Source organism: Fundulus heteroclitus, chromosome 19 (assembly GCF_011125445.2).
Source record: "Fundulus heteroclitus isolate FHET01 chromosome 19, MU-UCD_Fhet_4.1, whole genome shotgun sequence".
NCBI lineage: Eukaryota > Metazoa > Chordata > Actinopteri > Cyprinodontiformes > Fundulidae > Fundulus > Fundulus heteroclitus.
In genome coordinates this window covers 24,530,827-24,545,455 of record NC_046379.1, presented here as the reverse complement: position 1 = coordinate 24,545,455, position 14,629 = coordinate 24,530,827, and the positions used below count along the sequence as shown (strand labels likewise).

The following is a 14,629-nucleotide window of genomic DNA, read 5'->3' as shown; positions in this document are numbered from 1 at the left end:
CAAGAGAACAGCTTTTAGTTGATTTGGACATCAATCCTTGTTGAACATAAAGTGCAACCAACAATCAAGTCTATGTATTAAACTGATTGACCTGTACTTAATAATATGTATGATTATATAAACTCTAAAACAAGTAATAAAATTAGATTATCTCACTGCTGCAACTGCCTTCCCTTCCATGTGGAGGCAAACCCACTTTAAACATTTTACCAACACTTAATGGATGTGTCTAATTCCTTAATTGTTACATAGCCAAAAATTGCAGACTCTGCGATTTGGAAATTGCGTTTTTTAAAATCGCGATTATATTGAAAATGCAATTAATTGTTCGACCCTAATTTGCATGCATTTCACTTTATCTACAAAGCCACCTTTTTAAGAACTCAGTCTTAATGTGAATGGCAATTTTACAAAACAATAATGAAAAAAAGACTGAAATATAAGTGTTAGAAAATGTCGAAGTGTCGCCCTTCCTTGTTAACCAGCTGGTGGCTCACTTGAGCAAAACTTGCTACTTGGCTTTTATTTTGAAGGGACCATCACCAGATTTCTGGTTCAGCCTTCTGGCTGAGTAACTTGACACAGTTAAGGTTTTTTTGAAGCCTAGTTTCTATAGGAACAGCTGCCTCCACCCAGTGAGACAGAGGGGATGCAGAGCTTGTTTACATCTTTAACACCTGAGATCCAGATCTTAACGTAAAGCATATCTGATATCTGAAAATATTAAAATCTTCCAACTAAACTACATGTATTCACTCTGACAGTGAATGTTTACTTCTAAGATGATGTTTGACATCATCTAACTAGTGACACCAGGGAGCAAACAGGAAAATGCAGGAGCGTCACACTGGGACCAATTAGTAAAGCCAGAGAAGAGGGCTGCCTACAAGGGGAAACGACGTCAACAAATACTCACTTGTTTTCCCTTTTCCCGCGAGGATCCTCAGCTTTTACGCAACTTCAAATCTCCCGTCACAATAATAAACCACAGCCCGCATTACCATGTTAAAAGCTTTTTTATTACAAAAAGTACATATTAAACATTTCGCAAAGGGAATGCAGAGATGTTAACAAAACCTAGCACTGTCCCTCAGTTTGTCATTTTATTTTAAATTAAAAAAAAATGTACAAAAGTGCTTAAATGGTGCAAGTAAAAAGAAGTAAAAGATCTATAAAATAAGAGTGAAGGGGGAAAAATTTTTTACATTTCATCCAAGTTCAAAAAAAAAAAAAAAAAAAGATGCGGCAGAGCAGAAAATGCAACTATTACACATCAGTAAAAATAACCCACAGCTAATCAGGAACTGTTCTCTAGGTAGCTGATCCTGACGCGGCGTCTAACTCTGACAGCCTAGAAACCCAACATTCCCAATGAACGACGACGAGGTTAATAAATATTGCTTAAATAACCCGCAAGGCTCAAGGGTTTCTTTTTAAACTGATCTATTAGCTTTGACTACAAAGTTTGTAAAAACGTCCGCCCGAACCTTCCCGGCGAGATCGCTAGCAATGATTATAACATGTTAGACACAAAAAAACGATTTGATCTCCCTCTGTTTTCTAATACAATCACAATGTGTGTGAATTTTAATGGCACTTTTGTCAGTAATACCTCTAGACCGTTTGTTCACAGTACGGAAAAGTGAGAAAACTGTTAGGTACTGTAACGGGGTGCGTGTCTGAGCTTCGTTGGTTTGTCCCCTTCCAGCTCGAAGCCCTTTCCCCGTTACACGTCTTCAGATGTGCTACAGCGAACGTCCTGCTGATGTAAGGCTACTCATGAATCCACACTGAAGACGCTCCTCTGTTAGCAAGCAGCGGGATCAGTTTATCAACAGACACTCCCAGTAAGCATTTCCCTTAAAGTTCAGACAAAGGTCTAAATCTCCCAAAAACTGTGGACTCCTGCTCCCTTCTTCCTTCCTGAGGATCAGTAGCTGTTCTCGTGACCCGCCAGAATGTAAAGGTTGCTCTGAGCCGAGGGGTTGTCGGTGGGCCGGCTCTCCAGGACCACCACCCTGTAAGAGACACAAGGACAGCAGCGTTAAACAGAGGTGGTGACAAAAAGGATCATTTATCCTTTATAGTGTCTCTGGTAAGCATTTTAAAATATCCATCAGTCAATGAAGCATGTAAAAATGGCAACGAGTATTAAACTAACAGCTGAAGTGACGTTTGCAGGGTGCGGCGCTTCTGTGTGGATGCTGCTACTCAGCGAGGAAGACCCAAAGTTGGCTGTTTGGGTTTTTTTACCAGATGTTTAAAACCAGGGCTGTAAATCTGATTCAATGATTTTTTTTTTTTACCTTTCATTTCAAGAAAACAAATTACTGAAATTGTTTTTAATAACATCTCATCTGTAAGTTGACCTGAATTCAAAGTGCAGCTAATTAGGAGCTTTGAATCATGGCAAAACCAAATGGTAGGCCCCGCCACAGTAAACAATGAAAATATAACTAAACGTTTGCTGCTAGTGGTATTGCACATCTGAACACGGGCCTCACTTCACCTGTATAGCTTCAAATTAACTTAGAAAAATAATGAAATGAATACATTGAAGTGCCTCGTCTTAGAGTAAAACGGTTTCATTTTTAGAGGATTTTGACAATATATTTTCCTAAACATATATTGAACACTGCATGCTATTAGCAAAACAATTTCCCCACTGATATAATGCAAAGTTTAATGGAAGCCCAAGAGAGTGCATTGGATCCACACACACACACACACACACACACACACACACACACACACACACACACACACACACACACACACACACACACACACACACACACACAAAAAAAGATATCTTTAAGAATTGCAAATTCAAATTAGTCGATAAAATCGACTCATCGCCCAGGCCTATTTAAAACTAAGAGGTATATGGAAAGCTATTTATAAGAAAGACAATTGCCTGCTACACTTCTATCTGCAGTTTGTTCAGGCTGAATTTCTGCACCCAACAGGAACGCTGAACATAATACAGTCAGCAAAGTTGCTTTGTTTTTATCCTCTTGAACTTTCAACCCGTCACGCAGCGACAGTTTAGGAGATTTAAATCTTTCCTAGGATTTTTTTAAATGTTGGCAGCTAAAGCGAAGGGCTTTATACTCCTAAGAATAAATACAGAGACTGCTATTAGAGCAACACAAGGCACTGAGCACTGATGCTGGAAGGTAAAGAGAGTTTAACATTTTTTTTTTTTCAATGTTTATTAAATCCTTCAACAACTAGAAAAATTTGCATTTCCTGCGAAAATGCACTGTGAATGCAGATAGCTGAATGATTAAGCAAAAGATGCAGAAGATCTTTGAAGAAGAGAAAAAATAGCTGAAAAGCATTGAAGAAGTTGAAAAAGTTGAAGAAGTTCAAAAAGTTGAAGAATTTGAAAGAGTTGAAGGATTTGAACATGAAGGAACAATAGCTGAATGATTAGAAGAAGAAAAAACTGAGGGAAAGGCACCAAACATTTCCTAACTCATTCTAAACACTGAATCGTTTAACAAAGCAGAAGTAGAATTTCAAACTTGAATATACTGTAGCCATATTGTGGGCCTGCATTTCTAGGGAGTATAAGGGGTTTCGCCCCCATTGAAAAAGCATTGGATGTTTGACACCTCCTAACTTGGAGATGCTTTACGTGACGAGGCCCAAACTTATTGTGGAGCATTCTGTATAAAGGAGGTACAGATTCTGTAAAGCAGAAGTTTGTCCGAGCTTCCTAGAGCTACTTCCAATTAGCAACATGCTAACCATTAGCCGCCAACATGGTTGTGCTCAGGATCACCGGGTGATTGTACTCTGTCAGTTTGGTCCAAATCCTGTACTGGGAAGTGCCTCAAATAGGGGTGCCAATACTTAATGTCGCCAAACGTCACCAAAGTTCATGGGTCAGATTGGCCTCCTTTAGCAACTCAGCCTCACCACATCTGGGCCCAGAACTCAATATTTGACCAAAATGGTCAGTAGCGCCATTTCCCACAGGTGGGTGGTGCTGTATTGGCCAATTGGGTCGTGTCTGGGCATCATGCCAGGTCCTGTTGGAAGCAAAGGCCCAATAGGAAAGCATGTAAAATCCAAAATGGGACAGAAAAATGACACATAGCTGAAAGTCACTTGAAAATTTTAAAATGTCAAGAGGAAGTGACTGTGCGAATTTCAGATTCCTACATTAATCACAGCAACTGCGGTGAGCGTCGAAAGTTGCCATTCTATCTCAATTGATCCTCTCCCTCTGGCCCTCAGAGTTCCGTCGTCATGGAAACTCACTGACACACCTGCAGCGGCCAGTCTACTCAAGTGCAGACACTTTGCTCACAATAAGTCCCATTGGATTATAATGGAGAACTTTGTCCCGAACAACGCTTCATATCTCCTGATCCCTAAATGGTAGAGACGTAATTTTTTCTACGTTTAGTTCGTGACGGATAGGGGAAGAAGAAAAGCTATCGGTTTTTGCTGGAAAAAGTTTAATAAAGGCGTAAAAAATTATGATGTAAAGGGGTTTTTTAAGGAATTTGCCAAATCCTCTAAAAACAGTCCCGAACAAATCGCTCTAGCTGAAAAAGTATAAGAGATATCAAAACAATTATTTCACTGTGAGTATCAGCAGGCTTTTGAGGACTATGTTGCTCATTTTTATGTTTGTACAAAAATGGGTGTAGGCACAGCGACGATGTAAAAAAGTGGATCATGTGGAACAATGCAGCTCTAAAGCATTTTCAGGATTTTGCACATTCGCTACTCCCGAACAAATTGTTCCTGCGGAAAAACCGTAACAGTTATCCACAAAATTCCTTTTTTGTGAGTGCCAGAAGGGTTGGGACATTCATATGTGAAAGTCTCATGCCTGTACATCAAACGGTTTAGGAGTAGCGACGATGCGAAAACGTGTGATGTTTTGGATTTTCAGACGTCATTTTTCAAAACCGCTCCATAGGAAATGAATGGGGGAGGTTTCGGGTTTGTGTCGCTCTGAGGTGATTTGCGAAAAATCTATAAATGCTACACCAATGAGGGTTACATTTCCTGATTCCAGCCAAAAATTCCTACGTTTTGATGTATAATTTATGTGGATAGGTTGAAAATTGAGCGAGTGAGAAGAAGTTGTTCGGAGATGAAGAATTTATTGAATTTCTAGAGTGCGCACTCTATAACTGCCTCCTTGACAACCATAGCAACGCATGTTATTTGCTGAATTTCTTGAAAAGCCAAAATTATTTTAAGGAGGTACTATATGAAAATGGTAAAAGATATGAAAAAGCTGAAATAGACCATAATAGCTGAAAGATATCACTACATTTTAAAAGTTGAATGGCGTTTGTAGCTGAAAGTAGGCTGAAGCAGTAAGCTGTCAAAAAGCAGCTGAAATGAGCGGAATTTTAGTGAATTACATTCATTTCCTATGGGAGAAAAAAAGCTGAAAATTTGCAGAAAAAGCTGAATATTTTAAAAAGTTGAAGAGTTAAAAGTACAAAAAGACATAGCCATCCATTCCAGAAGAAGCTGAATAGTTTAAAAGTTGAATGGTTGAAATCGGAGAAAAATTGTAGGAGGAGAAGCGAATCAAACTTTAAACAGTAAAAACGCATTAGGAAGAATAAACACTAAGAAGAAGAATAAAGAATAAAGAGAAACAGGATCTCAAGAACTGTGAATGCCTACTGCATTCACAGTAATTAAACATACAGTAGAACTGATAAAAAATATCAGTAATACATCAGTGATACGACATTAAGTAGTTATGTAAAGAAGGACTTTAGACATTTTCCCCTAAACCCCTCCCAATCCTCCCTCCTGTACTCCCCCCACCCCAGCCAGCAGCAAAAAAAAAAAACACGCACACTGCCTTTATTTTTTTTTATTATTCTGGACCAATAATGTCTTAACTCTGGAGTTTTAAAAAAGGTTCCCACATACTCAGAAACTCCTCTATCTGGACGTTAATCTTACAGATGAGTCGTTGAGAGTTTAACATTTTGACTTCTCAATCATTTCTTTGTTATTTTACTTTACAACAAAACCACGTTTTACATTAAAAAGGCCCCCTCACAATGCCACGACCTCAGCTCTGCTCACAATATAAATGACCAATCGTGGCAGAAATAATCTTTTCAATGCTGTTCTAATATCAGATGTAAAGGAAAAATCAGAATTGAGACAAAAGAAAACTATCTGCAGATCCAAGTTTTACTAAAACTAAAGATCAAAAATTAGCCACAATATTCTAACCAACGCAGCAACCAATGTGTGATCAACATGACTGATCATATTGTAGGTAACCTGCTGCATTGGTTAATAATGAGAAAGTATCGACAGTCTCTCCATTTTATCTTGTTTCCTGAATGTTTTTTAGGAATCCCTCCAGCTTCCACCCTGCAGTAGTAACGTTTTCATTTAGTTTACATCTTGTAAAGACAAGCAGCTGATTAGATTTACTGTCCATGAAGAAGCACCCGTTTCTGAAGGACTACAAAAGAAAGAAAAACATACCAGATCACTAAATATAATCAGTTGTCCTTTACCTTTATAAAATAAACCTGAACACATGAATATAAAAGAAACATCGTCTGACTGCGTCCTTCAAAAAGCTTTGTGACAAGCGAACTGCTGTGCCAGCTTAACACTAGACATGTAGGACATGCTGAGTGTCTCACTCTGACAGTGTACAGACAACAGTCATGCATGTTAAGCAACAGTATGATGTCAGATCAGGATGAGGGTCACTGCATCTTCAGATACAATCTGTCTCGTGGTGACAGGAGAGCAGCTTAGCTGCAGTCTATACTGTCCGTTCCATTAGATGAAATTACAGAACCGTGCAGACACATAAACCAGGCTGGCACTGCCCGTGCACTGGTGAATAAAACATGGGGGGTTGGGCAGTGGACAGGAGACTTACTGTGGTGCCACCAGTGGCAACCCTACGGCACTCCTCAGAGCTCCACCTTAACCCAGGGCATGGAGGGAAACCCACATCATGATCGTACTCAACCTCTAAAGGTCACAACACCCTGTGCAGAAGTGGCATCGCTGCACATTTATGCTGAAAATGTGTTTTTCCTACCAGAGACCTGTCAGATATTAAACAATGACACGCAGACTGAATAGGGAAGCAGCTGATTATTCAGCTCGTTTATTTATTAAACTGGAAACAGCTATAGTCTGATAACATCTGAGGATTAAGGTCACTGTTCCTGGGGCTTTGGCTGCAGCACATGAAATTTATTTTGATCCCTAAAGGTCAACAGATCCACAAAGCTTGACTGCATTTAAGCCCACCACTGCTTCCTCTAGAGTTTCTAAACCGTGCTGGTGATTGGGGGGGGCATCTTCTAATTTGCATTTCTTTAATTTACTTGTGACCCAGGCCGTAGGAATAAGGAGCTTTTTCCAAGATAAATAAGTGATTAAAAATAGTGATTAAATGTGTTTGGGACTACAAATGACCTTTATGAAAGCATTTATGAATGTTAATACATGGCCTGAATCCACGTCACATAAAACAAACTGTACCAAAAGACAGCTGTCTCAGAGGCACACAGAGTGAACAAGGGGAATAAGTGATACACCAACTCCTGGTGAATCAGCTAATCTAATCTTGTGTTTTTCAGTTTAACAAAAAATGTAAAGATTGTGAGCTGTATAAAACTGACAAACTAGTGAGGCAACAGGCCCGGGCAGATGTGCATTAAGTATAATGTTTTGAATAAACATTGATACTCAGATGAGAGGAGAAACCCAAATCTATGCAGAGAAAGACCGACAATATGAAAAGAGGCTAAATCACAAATCAGAAGCTAAATAGAAATGTTTTCAATGGAAACCATAGAGACACAAGGGAAGGTTAGTATCTAGAGAGACTGAACCAGTGGAAACAATGAAGCAAAGAGACATCCGTAAAGATGGCATACAAAATAAACTGCTTTATCTTGACTCAGTTGGCAAGTTTTATTGTAATTCATTTGTTTCGTTGAATGTTAAACTACATTTCTACACACTGATGTCACCCTTAAATAATTGTGCTAACCTGTCAGATCCCAGGAGGCGGAAGACTCTGCTTGGATCAGAAATCTCCTGAGTCACCTACAAATTAAGCAAGACAAGGTTTTAATTGACAATCTGACAGTAAAATCGCTGAGGACACATTAGGTATAAGAAAAAATATCATTTTTTACATGGAGGCCAACTGAGGCAAAGGAAGATCTCTGTACTGTCAGAACCAGAAGGTTTGATGCTCAAACTGAAATTAACATCAATAAAGTGTAAAATGTTTTTATTAAAAAAATACTTAGTGAGAACAAGAAAATCATTTTTTAATCAATCTGCCAAAATGTAAACATGTGAAATATGTTTAAAATCAGCATAGAATATAAATTACACATTTTAATACAGACTGAGTTGGATATCAAAATCTGGTTTAATTCCTTTAAATGTGAAATTACAGCAGTGGAAATGTAAAAACTAGCAACAAAGCTGGCCATAATTATTCTCCCCTCCAGGTTAGGATCAGCAAATTAGCCTAAATAATCTTTATTTTCAGCAAGTTTTTTGTCGGATTTTTCACATCTTCATTCAATGCTTCACACTAGGGTTGTTGTCACAAGGCTAAAATTTAAAACTCAGGAAAATATTCGATACCATTTCCGACACAGAGAGGGTTTAAAAAAATTACAAATAATTAAAAGGCATAAAAATATTTTAACATGAAAAACTCACCCTTTTCAATCTCAGCATGAAACATGCTTTCTCAACAGAATCACAGATGCTAGTTAAATAAGTGAGCAACTAAATGCAAAATAAATAACCCAAATTAATATTTTTTCCACCAGGGTGACGATCCTTGGCATTTTTGTTGTGCAGCTCGACTTCGTTGTCACTTTAAAGCACTGTTTGCACACAGGCTTGTCAACATCTCTGGGTTTCCCCTTCTTCTTTTGCATCACGTGCTAAAATATTTAGTATCAGATGCCAAATTAGTATTGTATCCTGATAGTGTTTGAATATCGATACTTTTGACAACCCCACTTCACACCAACCCCCCCCTCCCCTAGAGTCTTTGCTTCATAAAAGCTCAGCCTCTCCGGACCAAAGCACATGTTTCCAGCATTAGACTTGGTGGTTTAGCAAACTTCACAATCATGGTTCTGATGGTTCTTACAGAAACCAGGTGACCCCAAAATGTCACTCTTTGCCAGAGTTCTCTAAAAGTGACCTTTTTTCTTTGTTATTTTTAACCTTCTGTACCATTGTGTGGTGCTGGTAAGTTAAATATGCCTCCTCATCCCGGCCTGGAGGACAGGATAGATGTCGGCCTCTGTGCCGCGTCAATTTTATACCCCAGGAAGCAGAAAGTCATCGCTTTCACCATCAATTTAAAAAGGTTAAGTATAAAGAAAAATTAAAAGGCGCTGATTAAAGTAACTGTAACCACTAAATGTTTCACTGCCAGTTTTGTTAAAACAACACTTTAATCGTTTACTCAGTAAGTAAATAAACTAAAAGCAAAGGTTGTATTTCTTTTTTTCAAAGCTTTTAGCACATGTTTACCAACACTGCATATGAAGGGGTAACTTTAACGTTACAAATACTGCCTTAGAATATTACACCAATTAACTTCAGGGAAATTAACTTAATGGCAACAGTAACATTTCTGAATTATATTCGGCTAGTTTCATGTGGGAGTTTGGGTGATAGCAGCACACTTTAATTTCTGAGTCAGCACATTTCTGTCTGATGATGTTGAAGCTGGGCCTATAGCCAGCTTCAACATATCTTTAAGGAGAGTTGCTGTTTTTAACAATCTGTGTACAGAGAATTGGTGCCGTCACCTCACATTCCCAGGCAAACCTGTTGATACTGTTACGTGCAGTGTGGTACAACGCGGAGTAAAAAACAAAAGGCCCTTTCAACAGTTTCACTTGCTGACATGTCATGAATACTTGCTGACAGATGTGAGATAGTGGATGGGCGACACCTGCTAGGTGTAAACCCTTGGCCCTGGGAGAGACTTGATCTGTTTAAGCCTCAAAGTGCTACGAGGGCTTGGGTGTTCAGAGGAGCATCCACCCAAGACTAGCATGGTTCGCCAGGCTTGACCCGCCCTTTAATGTCTTCTGAGAGGAACCATAACGAGGCAAAGGTTGAATTATTTAGTGGTGTTCCCCGTTATGCGACAGGTTGGGTTTATGACTGAGCATGAATTTTACATGGCTGCTGACGTTTCTAAAATCCTGACTATAGGAGAACTGCGGAGTTGGGCCGAGCACGCATTTAGAAAATACCTTTTTGTTTCAGCTGGCTGCTCCGGGGCGAGGTCTGACACAGGCGCTGTTCTTGTGGGAGGCCTCTACTGCCATATCCCCTTTCATAAAAACAACGCTTCACCTCCCTGTGATCTTTTGAACTTTCATTGTGCAGCTTTGCTTGACTCATGATCGGGTTAACACTGAATCCCTCCGTGAAAAGGAGAACAAATTCATTACTTCAGCCTGACACAAAGAAGCTTTGTCTGGCTCCACCTGAGAGCAAACATCTAGGGATCATCTGTGCAGAAATGGACCGGACCTGAGGGCTCTACCGCTAACACAAGATCTGTGTTCACTAACCAAGCTTAGTTTTAGGTTCCAAATATAATCGTCAGGGAGGCTAAAGTGAAAAAAGACTGAAGATAACAAAGTTAAAACTAAAATTACTAAATGTGTCCCATTTTTTAACCGTCTGTATGGGTTATAGAGTAATTTGACCCAGCTTTGGTAGTTTTATTGCATTATACCTCATTGGACTTGAAGCTCTTTCCCTGCATGCCGTGCTTCCAGAAGGCCAGGACGCTGTCCTGAAGGCACACTGTAACAAACAAAGTATGAGTTACTTCACAAAGAGACATTACTCAAGGAGGACAAGGAGAACATAGGAGACACGATAAACCCAATTAAACCAAAAAAGTAAAAAAAAAAGGAAAAAAAAACAAAAACAAAAAACAAAAAAAAAAGAAGTCTTTCAAAGTCCCAAGTTTTACTCAGGAGGTTCAAATTAAGCTCAAAGGTTTTTCTCAATAAAGAAAGAAAATGAAGGAGGCAAACTTATAGATGTACCTAATAACTAGGCATGGGTGATGAAGAAATCTGGATCACAATATTCGGTGGAAATTATTGTGATGCAGATTAAAAAAAAAAGGTGATAATAAGTTTCAAAACAGTTTTTCCGACTATGAATCTGTTCCTCGAAACACAATCCTGGGTATTGTTCTATAAATAAAACTTCCCCGTCATTAAATGGGCTCCCTGATGACACCACTTACATGAAGCAGAGATACTGGACTGGAAAACACGAAACAATAACTGATCAACCCCATTTCAAACATAAAATCCACCATTTGTTGACGCTCGCATGGAACCAACAGCAGGAAAACATTTCACAGAACGATTTAATCGAATACCATGAGTTTTTCTCATCCCTTAAAAAAGAGTTTGTTTTTCTTGTATGATGACTAATTCTTACGACAATATGTTTCTCCCAATACAAAAAAATCAAAAACACAACATTGCCAATCCATTGTGGCATTAGATTTTCTTTAAATACCACAATTGGTGGAGCCAGTTGGTGGTGGGAAGTTAGAAATGTAGATCCAAGATGGAAAAAAACTAAACAAATTAAACTTATCTTGAAATTTAACCAGTTGTAACCAGATATTACAAACCAACTTTAAGTAATATCCAATATGGGGGCCATATTGGATTTTGCAGTTGAGGTCAGGCATGGGCAGGAAGCCTCCATCAAGGTTTTAGGAGAATGCAGCATTTCCTCTGGATTTATAGAGCATAAAGTAAAGCAATGCCTCAACTTTTGCTGCACACAGATGGTCAGCTGGCTGAAAGAAAACTCCTATACATCCGCCTAGTGTGCAAAACAGGGAAATTCACCCATTCCTGAAATATTTCAAATATTCTCAGTATGTTGCATGTGTAAATCTCTTTGACGGCGTGGCATTAATTCAGTGCCTTCTGAAGAAGTTTGGCTGAGCCACATCATTAACTCTTACAACACACAGATCATTAGCTGTTTAAATGTTTTCAGGGTACTGCTCTTGAATTGTTTGCACTGATGCAGAAGTAGAAGACATTTCTCAAATCTTACCAATAGATCCGATGCAGAAGTCAAAGCTGAGCTCAGAAGCCAGTTTCTTGTTGGGCTTTAGTTTGCCCTGAAGGTTAACGATCTTTACATTTTCTAAAAAGAAAATATAATTTTTTTTTTTTTAAATTGAACAAATAAATCAATCTTTGAAGACAAAGACAACTAAAGTAAATTAACCAGAGAATATAAGATTACTTACTGTCTAAACACACCAACACTGTGTCTCTTTCCAGCTGCGTGACATGGATTGCATCCACTTGCTGATTATCTGATGTCGGGGTGGGATAGATAGAAACATTACCTATTTTAGTTTTGTTTATTAGTCATTGCAAACATGGTTGGAATTAAATAAAAATATGTAATAGAAAACAATACAATAAATAAACTGATCTGATACAATTTACAGTATAACAATTCTGATACGAAGTAGGAAGAAATTTGAAGTTATTAGACCCTACTCCAATGATAAAATTCATTGTTAGAACCAATTTATAAAAAAAAAAACATGATTGTATGACAGACATTCTGCTTGTTAAGACTACATATTTCCAGCCCACTCTAATCTGGAGAAGATGGTGCACAGTCCATTCTTTGATGTTGCAGCTTTCAAACTTGAAATATAGATCTAAAATGCTGACAACAAGCCAAAAGGTGACGGCTGACTTACTTGTTCCCATCTCTGTGAACCAGGAGGAACAGGAGTTGAGGTTGATCGTCTCAAAGCGGACCACCTGGCCCTGCTCGGTACCCTCGCTGATGGCGACACACACCAGAGGATACTCCTGCTCTGGGACCACCAGCATTTCAAACACCTTGAGCGGGCTGGGAAGAGGGAAGTCAAAGTGCTGCGTTGGAGGAGAGAACAAGAAGAGCGTTGGACTCAGGATTAGTTTGGCTTTTCGCCCTTCTTAGAAATCCTTAAAGTAAAACTGCTGATACTTGGCAGGTGGAGCTACATCAATGTGGTGGCGTTACGCTTAAAAACAAACTTCTATTACAAATATTTACAACTACTCGATTAAAATCATCCAAAAATTATAAAAAAAAAGAATTCTAGTAAGTAGTCATCTTAAGAAAAATAAGTAACAGAGATGTATATTAATTGGGGGAGAAAGAGAATCACTGACCTTGATGAGCATAAACCTCTGCATGGGCTCATACCACTGCAGAAGGACAATGCCAGACTGAAGAGCCCCGCACAAGTACTTGTGGCCTGTATATGGGTTTCTCACTGGAATATTGAAGGAAGACAGTGTTAGCATGCGCTGCCAGACAATATACATTTCCACAGGAGATGGCACAAAATATTAAATATTGTCTTTATACATTTTAAAAAAGCAATAAAGGCCCATGGAGGAAAATGCTGAAGTACAATCAGAAATCTACTTATTTATATTAAGTTAATATTGAGTTCTCATATAAAACTAAGGTATTCAAAGAAAAGGAGACTCACCAATGCAGCATTTGTGACAGCCCTTTGTGTCAGGGATCTTGGTGGTCAGAGCAAAGCGCCTAAAGAGAAAAACAGGTAAATATTGTGGTGGACAAAGTCTCAAAGTAATAATAAAAATCAGGGACGTAGGCATGTTCCATATTACCTATTTAAACAGGAATAATACAAGCATATAAAAGGAAACAAATACAATATTTCAATGCACTAGAATACCATTGAAATGTTCATTTAGTTCAATAATTCAAAACAGATAATACATAAAAGTAATACATAAAAAATATATTTTTATGATTATGGCTTGCTGCAAATAAAAACCTGAAATTATGCTGCACAGAAAATTTCAATATAAAAAGGTAAAAAAAACAAAAACAAGTTTGATTACAGAAATGTTTTGTCAATGTCAAACCATTCATAATTAGATGAAAACGGTTGACTGAAGGACAGTCATTAGCTCTGATTGTTCAAAAGCATAGTTATGGAAAGTTGAGTGGAAGGAAAAAGTGGCAGAAAACGGTGCACAACCAGAAGGGATAACTGCAGTCTTGGGAAGATTGTGAAGCCACGTTCCTTCAAGAGTTTAGGGGAAGTGTCAGAAGGCGTAGACAGCAGCTGGAGTTGATGTTTCAAGTGTCACCAAACAGAGAAATAAACAGGTCCTGGGCTACAACAGTCACAATACTAGTGGTCGACATGCTGATGTAGAGACAACATCAGAAGTGTCTTACCTGGGATAAAAAGAAAAGGGACTGGACTGCTGCTCAGTGGTCCAAAGCCTCTTTTGCCATACTCAGAGATAATTTCATTAGTCAGCTGTTGATGTCAGTCCAGTTTTGTTTTTGAAATTAAGATCTTGGAACAGCTGTTTATGAAAACATTTCATGCCGACAAGCTTTCAAGAGAAGTTTTTATTTTATTTTCCAGCAGAACCTGGAACCTGCCCAATCTGCCAAAAGTGCAAACACTTTCTTTAATGCCAATGGCATCCCTGGGCCTGTTTGGCCAGCAAACTCATCAAATCAAACAAGTACTGAGTGCATT

General features: G+C 38.6%; 1 protein-coding gene across 7 annotated transcripts in view; it reads right to left on the bottom strand.

Moving 5' to 3' along the window:
- Positions 1-997: 997 nt before the first annotated feature.
- map4k5 (mitogen-activated protein kinase kinase kinase kinase 5) overlaps positions 998-14,629 on the bottom strand; it is a 44,306-nt gene continuing 30,674 nt past the window's right edge. For all 7 annotated transcript variants that reach the window (XM_036150424.1, XM_036150425.1, XM_036150426.1 and 4 more), the window contains 8 exons: positions 13,592-13,650; positions 13,266-13,369; positions 12,806-12,983; positions 12,338-12,406; positions 12,139-12,231; positions 10,778-10,848; positions 8,033-8,088; positions 998-2,018 (listed from right to left, as the gene is read on the bottom strand). In XM_036150424.1, coding sequence (XP_036006317.1) covers positions 1,931-2,018; positions 8,033-8,088; positions 10,778-10,848; positions 12,139-12,231; positions 12,338-12,406; positions 12,806-12,983; positions 13,266-13,369; positions 13,592-13,650 — 718 coding nt within the window. In that variant the 3' untranslated portion in view covers positions 998-1,930. The remainder of the gene's footprint in view (positions 2,019-8,032; positions 8,089-10,777; positions 10,849-12,138; positions 12,232-12,337; positions 12,407-12,805; positions 12,984-13,265; positions 13,370-13,591; positions 13,651-14,629) is intronic.